Source organism: Aquarana catesbeiana, linkage group LG02, assembly GCF_042186555.1.
Source record: "Aquarana catesbeiana isolate 2022-GZ linkage group LG02, ASM4218655v1, whole genome shotgun sequence".
Lineage (NCBI taxonomy): Eukaryota > Metazoa > Chordata > Amphibia > Anura > Ranidae > Aquarana > Aquarana catesbeiana.
In genome coordinates, this window is record NC_133325.1 from 296788730 (window position 1) to 296802036 (window position 13307).

A 13307-nucleotide genomic window follows, 5' to 3' on the forward strand; every position below is an offset into this window, starting at 1 on the left:
AAACAGCCCTGTTCTTCAATACAATATACATCAGCACAGCATGTTAAGCATATGTAGCAGCAAAAAAAGAAAAAAAAAGGAAAAAATATCAAAAGTCCCAACTTGGAGCAAAAACTTGTGCTCCCCATCCATCCCCCCCTCCCCCACCCCGCACCACCCCCCAAACTTCGGCGTGCTTCATTCCCAGAAACCTTCATGGCAATTGCCACTTGGGGAGATGAACAAGAAGGGGTCCGAGCGTTACAGTACACACAGTAAGTCTCCCCCTGCAGATGAAGGATAAACGTTCCCTGCAGAATAAAAGAATCAACTTCACCCGGGGACATAAACACAGTCCTCCAGGGGCACATAACTTGAACCTGTTTTCTTCTTTAAACCTTTAGGTACATATAATCAGAGGGATTGCTCTGCAGAAAACGAGCATTAGAGATGCTCTGTCTCATATCTTCTCTGGCCGCACGTGCTTAATTTGTACCTGAAGCAGCTCATCAGTGTCTCTGAATGGTTTCCAGCCATTGCGACGCTTCTTCTGGGGAAGTAAAGAAACGCACCCTTTCACCATCTTGGACCCGCAGCCTCGCCGGGAACAACATACTATATTTTATTTTCTTGTTGCGTAGGTTTAGTTTCACCTGATCAAATGAACGCCGTTGCTTTTGGGTATCAACTGAAAAATCCCGGAAGATCATTAATTTAGCCCCTTCATATCTCAGCTGTTCAACCTTCCTTGATTCACGGAGGACAAGGTCTCGATCCCTAAAGTTCAATAGTTTCAGGATGAATGTGCGCGGAGGAGCTCCCTAGGGCCCCCGGGCAGCAGGCATTCTATGTGCCCTCTCCACCACAAAGACATCTGAAAATGCCGCTTGAGGTAGCAATTCACGCAGGAGGTTTTCCATTAATGACGTGGGGTCAGCACCCTCAGCCCCCTCCAGGAGACCCACTATACGGAGGTTGTTCCTCCTATTTCTATTTTCGGCATCCTCTGCACGGGTTTCAAGGGATTTAATTTTTGTCTGCATCGTGCGGAGCGAGACTGTATGGTCTTGCAACACATCTTCCGTGTCTCCCACGCGGCGTTCAGCTTCATTAAGGCGGGTTCTAAATGTGTCCATGTCTCGCCATATGAGACTGATATCTAGCTGTATTTGCTCGATTTTCCCTGTAAGGGTTGACTGGCAGTTGGTAATTGCCTGCATAAGGGCCTCAAAATTAGATTGTTCCTGTTCTCTTTCTGGAGGAGGCTGCTCCATGTCTTCAGGCTGCTCCGCCATCTTGTGGCCTTTAGCGGGGCGTGGGGTCCGTGCGGGGGTACTCGGGGCACCTTTTTGGGGCTTGCGGGCTGATACAGGTCCCTTCCCCTTGGTCATACCTCCCTCCACTCCTAATTGCAGCTGTGAGGGCCGCGTTTAGACCGCGGACTTTAGTGTAGTAGGAGTTCCGGCCTACAGACAGGTGAAGCTGCAGCGGGACCCAGGGGACCGCTGTGGGGTTCGTGGGGTGGAAATAAATCTCTTCCCCTGTGTCCTACCTTCCTCCGCTGTGGATTGCAGCTTTTCAGGGGCGTTCAGAGCCAGCAGTATGCAGGGAAACAGGACTTTAAACCGGGAAGCGAGCGGAGCTATCTCACTGCATGTCCGCTCCAGTCGCCATGTTGGACACGCCCCCCCTCAATCTCAATCTTGTTTGGCAGAAAATGTCCGATGGAGCCTACACACGGTCGGAATTTCTGACAAAAAGCTCCTATCGAACATTTCCCGTCGAAATATCCGACCGTGTGTACGCAGCATAAGTCTGTGAGGTTCAATATTGAGTCGGCCCACCCTTTGCCGCTATAACAGCTTCAACTCTTTTGGGAGGGCTGTCTACAAGGTTTAGGAGTGTATCTATGGGAATGTTTGACCATTCTTCCAGAAGCGCATTTGTGAGGTCAGGAACTGATGTTAGATGAGAAGGCCTGGCTCACAGTCTGCACTCCAATTCATCCTAAAGGTGTTCTATCTTGTTGAGGTCAGGACTCTGTGTAGGCCAGTCAATTTCCTCCACCCCAAACTCGCTCACCCATGTCTTTATGGACCTTGCTTTGTGCACTGGTGCGCAGTCATGTTGGAACAGGAAGGGGCCATCCCCAAACTGTTCCCACAAAGTTGGGAGCACAAAACTGTCCAAAATGTCTTGGTATGCTGATACCTTAAGATTTCCCTTCACTGGAACTAAGGGGCCAAGCCCAACCCCAACCCCTGAAAAACAACCCCACACCATAATCCTCAATCCACCAAATGATTTGGACCAATGCACAAAGCAAGGTCCATAAAGACATGGATGAGCAAGTATGAGGTGGGGGAACTTGACTGGCCTGCACAGAGTTCTGACCTCAGCCTGATAGAACACCTGAGTTAGAGCCGAGACTGCGAACCAGGCCTTCTCTTCCACATCAGTTCCTGACCTCACAAATGCCCTACTGGAAGAATGGTTAAACATTCCCATAGACACACTCCTAAACCTTATAGACAGCCTTCCCAGAAGAGTTGAAGCTGTTATAGCCGCAAAGGGTGGGCCAACTCAATACTGAACCCTACGGACTTATGCCCCGTACACACGGTCGGACATTGATCAGACATTCCGACAACAAAATCCATGGATTTTTTCCGACGGATGTTGGCTCAAACTTGTCTTGCATACACGTGGTCACACAAAGTTGTCGGAAAATACGATCATTCTAAACGCGGTGACGTAAAACACGGACGTCGGGACTATAAACGGGGCAGTAGCCAATAGCTTTCATCTCTTTATTTATTCTGAGCATGCGTGGCACTTTGTGCGTCGGATTTGTGTACACACGATCGGAAATTCCGACAACGGATTTTGTTGTCGGAAAATTTTATAGCCTGCTCTCAAACTTTGTGTGTCGGAAAATCCAATGGAAAATGTGTGATGGAGCCTACACACGGTGGGAAATTCCGACAACAAGGTCCCATCACACATTTTCTGTTGGAAAATCCGACCGTGTGTATGGGGCATAAGACTGGGATGCCATTAAAGTTCCTGTGCATGTAAAGGCAGGCGTCCCAATACTTTTGGATATATAGAGGATATGTATACAGTATACTGTGTGTATATATATATATATATATATATATATATATATATATATATATATATATAGCCCTCTTTGGGGGGAGGATTATGAGAAATGACCTTTCCCAAACAGGATATTGCACTAAAACTGTAGATAAAGTGGAAAAGTGATAATAAATAAATAATTGATAATAAAGCTGGTAGTCCTTCTACCCAGGACAGGGCTTCTGTGAACAGAGGAAATTCCCTTCCTGGAAAATTAACCGGTAATCTTATCAAAGTAATTGGGAGCAGAGAAACTACTGCAACCAGCATATAAAATGACCCATAAATATATAGATGCACACCAGTATAGAAATAAGACAAAGATAAATAAGAAGAGATTAATAACTGTACATACATCCAAAGTATACAAGGTATTATCATCAAAGACCCCGATAGAAGTCCTGGTGGAATTGTGCACATACTTTTTCCCCAGATGAATGTTACAAAGTTCAGTTGCAGGGCCCCTGAGGATAATGCAACATCTGCCTTTGTGTTGGAGACCTGAGGACAAGATCAGCGGTCATGGGAAATTCTCCAACTGCTGTCCAGCCAGCCTGAAATGTAGCTTCACACCGGCAGGAACCGGCAGGAACCGGCAGGAACCGTGGCACTAGGACTCAAAAGCAACCTATCTACTTTACTGCTTTAGTAGTTTTTAATCTGACATGCAGCCAGACCTCTAACTACCAGAACCTAGATCTAACCTATGATGGTTAGATATGTATATAACTAAAATAACGAGAGCGGCATATAAACTATATTGCAATAAATAGGTTCACCTACTAACATACTGGAAGTTGACCACTACACACATACAATAGCACAGACTTAACTATCTGGCACTGTGCATGTGAGATAATAACAATAGGACAGAGATAAGTCTGTCACAAGAATTCAGAAATATACTAAAGAAGCTATAGGCAGCTGCATTTAAAGTGATTTTAAAGGTGAAAAAAAAACGTAAATAACAAACATGTCATACTTACCTGCTCTAAAAACGTGAGCCTTTTTAAAGTCTTTTGCTTTAAATGCAGAGCCACTTACAGATGGCTTTGAGGGTATAGGGGTTTGTTCAGAGGTAATGATCCTCACTGTTCTCATTTAACGACATGATAAATATTCCTACCTAAACTTTGTTTTTCACCAGCATAAGATGTGCATAAATCATGCAACCTGATGGTGACATTTTGTTACCCTGTGTGCACAGCCTATAGTTTAGTAAGTCTTCACATTCCTGTGCCAGCGTTCGGCAAAGTACTGCACAGGTTGATGCAAGACCTCTGTCTGTAGTGTGAGACCTGACACTTTCTGTGAGTAAACTACATATCCCACAATTCCCAGGCTTCTCGGTCTAATGCTTGTGCAGGTGATAACTACACAGCTGTTAGATATGACATGCAGGCATAGCACCCACAGACACACATAGAGCTCATTCTTGCAGCTAGGATGATGTGTTTAATCACATTAGTGCATTTGTGATGCAACAGAGAGGGCATGCATTAGATGATGTGGGAACCAAAACAGGAAATTGCCATGTCCCCTTGGTGCATAGGGATCAGCTAGCCGAAGCAATACATGGAAGCTATCTGAAGCCACAACATGAGAGCCCATCATTACCAGGTAAGATAAAACAAACACCGCAGGGATATAACTACACTAATGCATAGTTTAAACAACAAAAACATTTGGAAATGTACAATGACTTTAAGAAATAGAGAGCAGGGAATAAAATCCAACAACCTTAAGACACCAAAGAGGACTCACTTTAGTTAAACTAAAGCAGCACAATATGGAAAATGCTTAGTTGCTTTGGGTACTTTTCTTGAGCTTAATCTGTGAAAAAAACGTACCCAATAGTGAGACGGCAGACAACAGGAGAAAGGAGAGCAAACCAATCCCTGTTCTTGGTAGGAGCCATTTTCTGAATAAAATCTTCATTTCGTTTTAAAATTAAATGCCCGTATTGTACAGGAAATGCTAATATTAGAGGTCAAATTGGGTGATCTGACTAATGATCTGTCTAATGCCGCGTACACACGGTCGGACTTTTCGTCTACAAAAGTCCGACAGCCTGTCCGACAGACTTCCGACGTACCTTCGGCGGACTTGCGGCAGACTTTCTTACGAACGGACTTGCCTACACACGACCACACAAAAGTCCGACGGATTCGTACGTGATGACGTACACCGGACTAAAATAAGGAAGTTCATAGCCAGTAGCCAATAGCTGCCCTAGCATGGGTTTTTGTCCGTCGGACTAGCACACAGACGAGCGGATTTCGGGGTCCGTCGTACTTACGACGTAAAGATTTGAAGCATGTTTCAAATCTAAAGTCCGTCGGATTTGAGGCTAAAAAAGTCCGTTGAAAGTCCGGAGAAGCCCACACACGATCGGATTACCAGCCAGCTTTAGTCCGTCAGCGTCCGTTGGACTTTTGTAGACGAAAAGTCCGACCGTGTGTACGCGGCATAATAAGAGCTCTCCTCTTGTGGTCTTACACTTTTACCTCCTACTTGAATTCCCTGATGCCTTTTAAATTGACCCTGTTGCTACAGAAACAACCAAGCAAAAGCTCCCTGCAGAAAAAGACTTTCTGTTTGGCAGACTCTCCTACTGCATGCCATGACTTCTCTTACCCTCCGTTACATTTGTACTGTGTCATTTAAGCAACATTGTGGCTGGTGGATGGACATAACATCTTACACACCTGAAAGTGTTAAATAACACACAAACTAAAAACAATGAGACTTTCCTTCTGGAAATGTATGTATCTTGAGGGCACCCGATGATATAGTCCTTTAGAAGTTTAAAACCATATAACTTTGAATTTAGCTGACAATCACCTCATAATCCACAAAGATCACAACAATATTGCCCTATATGTTCATGTGTTTTGCAGCTTAGGGACACTTCCTCAGGACCCAATATTCTCTGGATGTAGTTGGGTTTTGTTTCACAAATTAAATTGACTGGTAGTCACCGATTGTTAAATTTGACATAATTTGTAACTAATCTCATATAAAAGTACAGAAATGTTACATTACACTGAAGTTACAATAAAAACATCACATTTATAACCAATATTATATTAATATATTTATCATCTTATTCCTTACAATTAATTACAAACAGTATCCAACTTGGAATGGGCTTGTCTGTCCCTCAGATGACTGTCTATAAAACTAGGTATCTATAGTAAAGCTCTCCTCTAGGTATATAAGCACATTTGAGCCACCTTGCTCATATTGGAAAAAAAAGGCACAGAGACAGACATTAGAGCCATTAGTGCCAAAGGGACCTGGAGAGGAAAAGAATGTGCCCCACGGGGGGGGGGGCTGCACGGAGAAATAATACTCACTAGCAGAAGTAGTGTGCATATGCAAAGGAACACCAGGATACTGTCCTCCACTTCCCTTTACCCATCCATGATAAAACTGAAGGTGTTGGATAGCAGTTGCAGATCTGCAAGAGAGTGAAGATTCGATTAGCACAAATCTTCTTTTGCAGGGTCTTTTTGGTCCTTTCTTCTTGGATAGCAACAGGGGCGTAACTAGAAATAGCAGGGCCCCATAGCAAAATGTTGTATGGGGCCCCCCTGCAAACAGCCCCCCCCCACAGCTGCCTTAGTGTCAATGCAGCGTGAGCTGTGCCACATACAGTGTGACCTGTGCCCAATACAGCGTGACCTGTGCCCCATACAGCATGACCTGTGCCCCATACAGCGTGACCTGTGCCCCATGCAGCGTGACCTGTGCCCCATGCAGCGTGACCTGTGCCCCATGCAGCGTGACCTGTGCCCCATACAGCGTGACCTGTGCCCAATGCAGCTTGACCTGTGCCCCATGCAACTTGACCTGTGCCCAATGCAGCGTGATCTGTGCCCCATACAGCGTGACCTGTGCCCCATACAGCGTGACCTGTGCCCCATACAGCCTGGTCTGCCTGTGCCCCATACAGCGTGACCTGTGCCCCATACAGCCTGGTCTGCTTATGCCCCATACAGCATGACCTGTGCCCATACAGCGTGACCTGTGCCCCATACAGCATGACCTGTGCCCATACAGCGTGACCTGTGCCCCATACAGCGTGACCTGTGCCCCATACAGCGTGACCTGTGCCCCATACAGCCTGGTCTGCCTGTGCCCCATACAGCCTCACCTATGCAGAGGAAGAGGCAAGCCACCCGGATCAGCAGAGAGCGGGATTGCCCGCTGTAATAGCTTTCATTTGAATTTCCCGTCTTCCCGGGGCTCATCATCACATAGCCCCACCTCTTGGCCTGACGCCTTTGATGACGTCACATGTCCCGCATTGGATCGGCGTTCTGTCTATCAAAGGCGCCGGGCCAAGAGGTGGAGCTATGTGACGTGAGCCCCGGGAACACTGGAAGTTCTAATGAAAGCTATTACATCAGGCAATTCAGCTCTCTGCTGATACGGACAGCTCGCCTCTTTCTCTCCTCTCTCTTCCCCTGGCTGGGAGACTGTGCCGGCGGTGCTCTCACTGGGCCCCACTCAGCTGCGGGCCCCATAGCGCCCGCATGGGTCGCTATGGTGGTAGTTACGCCCCTGGATAGCAATACGGTCACTGTGAAATTTACAGATATGACAATGTGGTATCTTAAATCATTTATATAATCAGTAATTTTGTTTATCCATTTCTATACATTTATATATTTATCTAGGAATGGATGAAAGCATCAAGAAATAATGCACAGCTTGAAAAAATAGAGTCGGTCTCAGATGAGCAAGATGGAGACCAAATGTCGACAATGCTTAAAGATAATGTGGCTGAGATCTTGGACAGCCAGTGTTTGTCTAAGGAACCAATGGACACTTCCATGACTACGTCTGCACCACTTGTTCAAAACGTATCTGATGCTTGCTTTAGAAATATGAACTTCACAATGAATGACAGCATGTATATTATGCTTTAAATATCTGCAGTAGTACTGAAAGGTCTGTTTACTACAGAAACAGAATGTAGAGTCATCCGTTATGAGGTTATAGCTGCATTGACATGTTTTTGGTTAAGCAAATTTTCATTTAAATGATAAAAAAAATAAATAAAAAAAAAGCAAGATGTGTTTCTTCAATCTACAATAATCTACAATAAAGGTATAATGTTAGTCCTAGCAGATCAAGAGATTGCTATGGGGGCTATCTGGCCACGTAATAGCCATAACATTAGACAATGGAGGGGGAATTGGGACTTTATATGAGGCGCACTAGTCGCCTCCATCCCGGTAATACCGAAGGTATATATAGAAAGGGCATGGGACTTTAAAATGAAGCAGTTGAAATGCGGAGGGTTAAAATTGTGCATTTATTAATCATAGTAGATATCATAAAGGAATTTCATATATATACACATGTACAGATAATTGGCACAAAAATATAAACATAATCAATAGGCAAGTACACACAGTTGAATACATGATTACACAAAGTAGACGGTAGTCGAAATGGTATTGGTGGACCATAGCATGGGTGCCAATGGTGGCATGCCCGGTGACTGATAGTAAAGTTGCAAACAGGGATAATGTAATCGTAATAACGAACAATGATGGCATCAAAGTACAGTGGATAGAGTAGGCATCAATTGTAGCTCGACGCGTTTCGTGGGTGATGTTTTCCACTCATCAGGAGCTGATGCATAATAATCCTGTAAGATATGTACATCTAATCAACCTCAATCCGTAGGGGAGGAATTGAAAACATGTTGGAAAAGTGTGGCCAGAAATACACTTACCAACCCTGACACTGAGCGCAGCGCATGGCGGATGGCATGGAGTAGGCCGGGGGCAGCAAGCCTCGCGGCGGGAGCTGAGGCAGCATGTAGTGTCTGAATGGCATCAGGTAGTAGAGTGACACTATATGAGTAATGAGATGATCTCCGTTGATGAAACGTGAATTGTCAGAAATAGAGAAAATCTGGGAATGGATGTTAAAGAATAATATATCAGTATAAATTATAGAGATAACTAAATAAATTAGATTACGTTGAGTAATATGTAGATATAGTACCCAGAAATACTCATAAATGGAGAGTACTGATAGCTAGTATACTGGAAATTATAATGAAAAAAGTCTGAATAAAGGAGTATTTATAAAAGCAACAATGTAACATAGCTTGTCAGAAAAAAGAGGAGGGATATCTGGGGAGTAATGTGTGAATATATGTTAATTAAATACAAATGAAAAGATTATGTGGAATGAAGTATGAATTATGCAGAGTGTTGGTGAGTGATGTAGTGAAGATCGTGTGGTAAGGGGAATCTAATGAAGGAAATAACTAGTGAAAAATCTAAATGTGTGAGTGAGTAATTAAAAAGGGGGGGGGGTTTGTTTTGATGTGAAGGATTGTAAAAAGCTAGTGCAAAAAATAATAAATAAAAAATAAAAAAATAAAATAAAAAATAAATGGTGAAAACGTAAAACCATAACAGTGAAAGTTGGTGTAGACAGAGAGTGCTTACCTGATGCTACATGTCATGCAACTAGCAAGGTGGAAACAGCTAGTGTGCAGAAACCAACAGAGGAGACTGGCCGTGTGAGCAGCCCGCTACCACTGGGGGACCTATATGTACATGCCGCCAGCGCCACGTGCGTGAGGCCTGCGGGGGGAGGGGAGCGGCGTACGCACCTGAGCTGGATGATCGCTCGGTGTTTGGCGCCAGATCAACCCTCCCCCATGGCGATCACGCAGATGGTACTCCAGACGTCGGCGCGGTGACGTCGAATTCAACGTCCCGCGCATGACGTAGGGGACGTGGCGCCGATGCGCTGAGAAGCATCCGCCCAGGCCTCCCAAAGGGGAGGGGAGGGAGGATCCTCAGAGCGCATCGCAGCTCCCGCATTGAGGACGAACAAACCCCAACACAAACCCACACCAAGCGCACACGCAACTGCGGGTCAGTGGCAGAGCGACAAGGATAGGGTAGATGGCAAAGAAAAAGCTATGAATAACAAAAAAAAAAAAAAAAAATTGTATATATAACGCAACCAGTGCCGGAAATGCCATCAAGGGTAACAATGTATAAAACAGATGGAAACATGCATAATATGTACAGAATATATAACCATTCCAAAAATTTAGCCCCACTTAGGGCAAGTATTAAACCTCTCGCGTAGATAGCAGGGGAACACTGCTGATCCAACTCTTTCAAATGCTTCCATCCCGGTTAATGAATTAGACAATGGAGGGGGAATTGGGACTTTATATGAGGCGCACTAGTCGCCTCCATCCCGGTAATACCGAAGGTATATATAGAAAGGGCATGGGACTTTAAAATGAAGCAGTTGAAATGCGGAGGGTTAAAATTGTGCATTTATTAATCATAGTAGATATCATAAAGGAATTTCATATATATACATATGTACAGATAATTGGCACAAAAATATAAACATAATCAATAGGCAAGTACACACAGTTGAATACATGATTACACAAAGTAGACGGTAGTCGAAATGGTATTGGTGGACCATAGCATGGGTGCCAATGGTGGCATGCCCGGTGACTGATAGTAAAGTTGCATACAGGGATAATGTAATCGTAATAACGAACAATGATGGCATCAAAGTACAGTGGATAGAGTAGGCATCAATTGTAGCTCGACGCGTTTCGTGGGTGATGTTTTCCACTCATCAGGAGCTGATGCATAATAATCCTGTAAGATATGTACATCTAATCAACCTCAATCCGTAGGGGAGGAATTGAAAACATGTTGGAAAAGTGTGGCCAGAAATACACTTACCAACCCTGACACTGAGCGCAGCGCATGGTGGATGGCATGGAGTAGGCCGGGGGCAGCAAGCCTCGCGGCGGGAGCTGAGGCAGCATGTAGTGTCTGAATGGCATCAGGTAGTAGAGTGACACTATATGAGTAATGAGATGATCTCCGTTGATGAAACGTGAATTGTCAGAAATAGAGAAAATCTGGGAATGGATGTTAAAGAATAATATATCAGTATAAATTATAGAGATAACTAAATAAATTAGATTACGTTGAGTAATATGTAGGTATAGTACCCAGAAATACTCATAAATGGAGAGTACTGATAGCTAGTATACTGGAAATTATAATGAAAAAAGTCTGAATAAAGGAGTATTTATAAAAGCAACAATGTAACATAGCTTGTCAGAAAAAAGAGGAGGGATATCTGGGGAGTAATGTGTGAATATATGTTAATTAAATACAAATGAAAAGATTATGTGGAATGAAGTATGAATTATGCAGAGTGTTGGTGAGTGATGTAGTGAAGATCGTGTGGTAAGGGGAATCTAATGAAGGAAATAACTAGTGAAAAATCTAAATGTGTGAGTGAGTAATTAAAAAAGGGGGGGGGTATTTCTGGGTACTATATCTACATATTACTCAACGTAATCTAATTTATTTAGTTATCTCTATAATTTATACTGATATATTATTCTTTAACATCCATTCCCAGATTTTCTCTATTTCTGACAATTCACGTTTCATCAACGGAGATCATCTCATTACTCATATAGTGTCACTCTACTACCTGATGCCATTCAGACACTACATGCTGCCTCAGCTCCCGCCGCGAGGCTTGCTGCCCCCGGCCTACTCCATGCCATCCGCCATGCGCTGCGCTCAGTGTCAGGGTTGGTAAGTGTATTTCTGGCCACACTTTTCCAACATGTTTTCAATTCCTCCCCTACGGATTGAGGTTGATTAGATGTACATATCTTACAGGATTATTATGCATCAGCTCCTGATGAGTGGAAAACATCACCCACGAAACGCGTCGAGCTACAATTGATGCCTACTCTATCCACTGTACTTTGATGCCATCATTGTTCGTTATTACGATTACATTATCCCTGTATGCAACTTTACTATCAGTCACCGGGCATGCCACCATTGGCACCCATGCTATGGTCCACCAATACCATTTCGACTACCGTCTACTTTGTGTAATCATGTATTCAACTGTGTGTACTTGCCTATTGATTATGTTTATATTTTTGTGCCAATTATCTGTACATGTGTATATATATGAAATTCCTTTATGATATCTACTATGATTAATAAATGCACAATTTTAACCCTCCGCATTTCAACTGCTTCATTTTAAAGTCCCATGCCCTTTCTATATATACCTAATAGCCATAACATGTGACAAACTATTTTGGATAAAATGCACACCTTGATGTCAAAGGGATCACTTTGCTAGTTTATTAGTTCTTGCTTTTGAATGTCATATTGCTTAGTAGTGGGATTACTATCAACGCTTATAAAAGAAAGCCAGATAATAGGATAGCTGTTAGAAAATCTTTCATTGTATGATCTTCTCAGGCTCAGTGTAGTCCTAGCTAAATCAAGACCATAAAGGTCAACACATCAGCTATGAATAATAGGGGGCTAACCATAGAGAATTATGGCAATTCAGGGAACAGTTGGGAATTTACACATGTGCTATGCGTTATAACAAGTTATCTTGGATGGGATACAGTGTGAGTTGCAAGCATTTCCCAGCATTTAAAAGTGCCATCCTTTTATGTTTATTGTTCTAGAAGCTGTGAGGCTGGGTGTTGAACCGAGAGTTGGTAGACTTTTTTTTTTCTAAGCACACTTACCCTTTAACCCCTTGCCGACTAGCGCACGATGATATACGTTGGCACAATGGCACGGCTGGGCAAATGGGTGTACAGGTACATCCCCATTAATTTGCGGCATAGAGGGCGCTCGCATCCCCGCCGCGTGCTCCGTGAGTGTGCCCGTGGGTCCTGCATACTCGATGTCTGCCGGGGGCCTGTGATCATGTCATGGAGCTGCAGAATGGGGAGATGCCTATGTAAACAAGGCATTTCCCTGTTCTGCCTAGCAACATGACAAAGATCTACTGCTCCCTGTCATCGGGAGCAGTGATCTCTCTCATGTTGTAGTGAGCCCATCCCCCCCTACAGTTAGAATCACTCCCTAGGACACACTTAACCCCTTGATCGCCCCCTAGTGTTTTACCTCTTCCCTGCCAGTGTCATTTACACAGTAATCAGTGCATTTTTATAGCACTGATCACTGTATAAATGACAATGGTTCAAAAATAGTGTCAAAAGTGTCCGATGTGTCCGCCATAATGTCGCAGTCATGATAAAAATTGCAGATTGCCACCATTACTAATAAAAAAAAAAAAAAAAAAAAAAGAAAAATGCCATA

General features: G+C 43.8%; 1 protein-coding gene across 2 annotated transcripts in view; it reads left to right on the forward strand.

Moving 5' to 3' along the window:
• LOC141127789 (cytokine receptor-like factor 2) overlaps nucleotides 1-13307 on the forward strand; it is a 201431-nt gene that overhangs the window by 33678 nt on the left and 154446 nt on the right. Inside the window, exon 6 of one of the 2 annotated variants that reach the window (XR_012241593.1) lies at nucleotides 7809-8241. Coding sequence is in view for 1 of the 2 variants with exons in the window: in XM_073614567.1 (XP_073470668.1) it covers nucleotides 7809-8060 (252 nt within the window). In the remaining variant the exon portion in view is untranslated. Of the gene's footprint in view, nucleotides 1-7808; nucleotides 11464-13307 lie in introns of those variants that run through there. The other variant, XM_073614567.1, reaches the window with a different exon arrangement.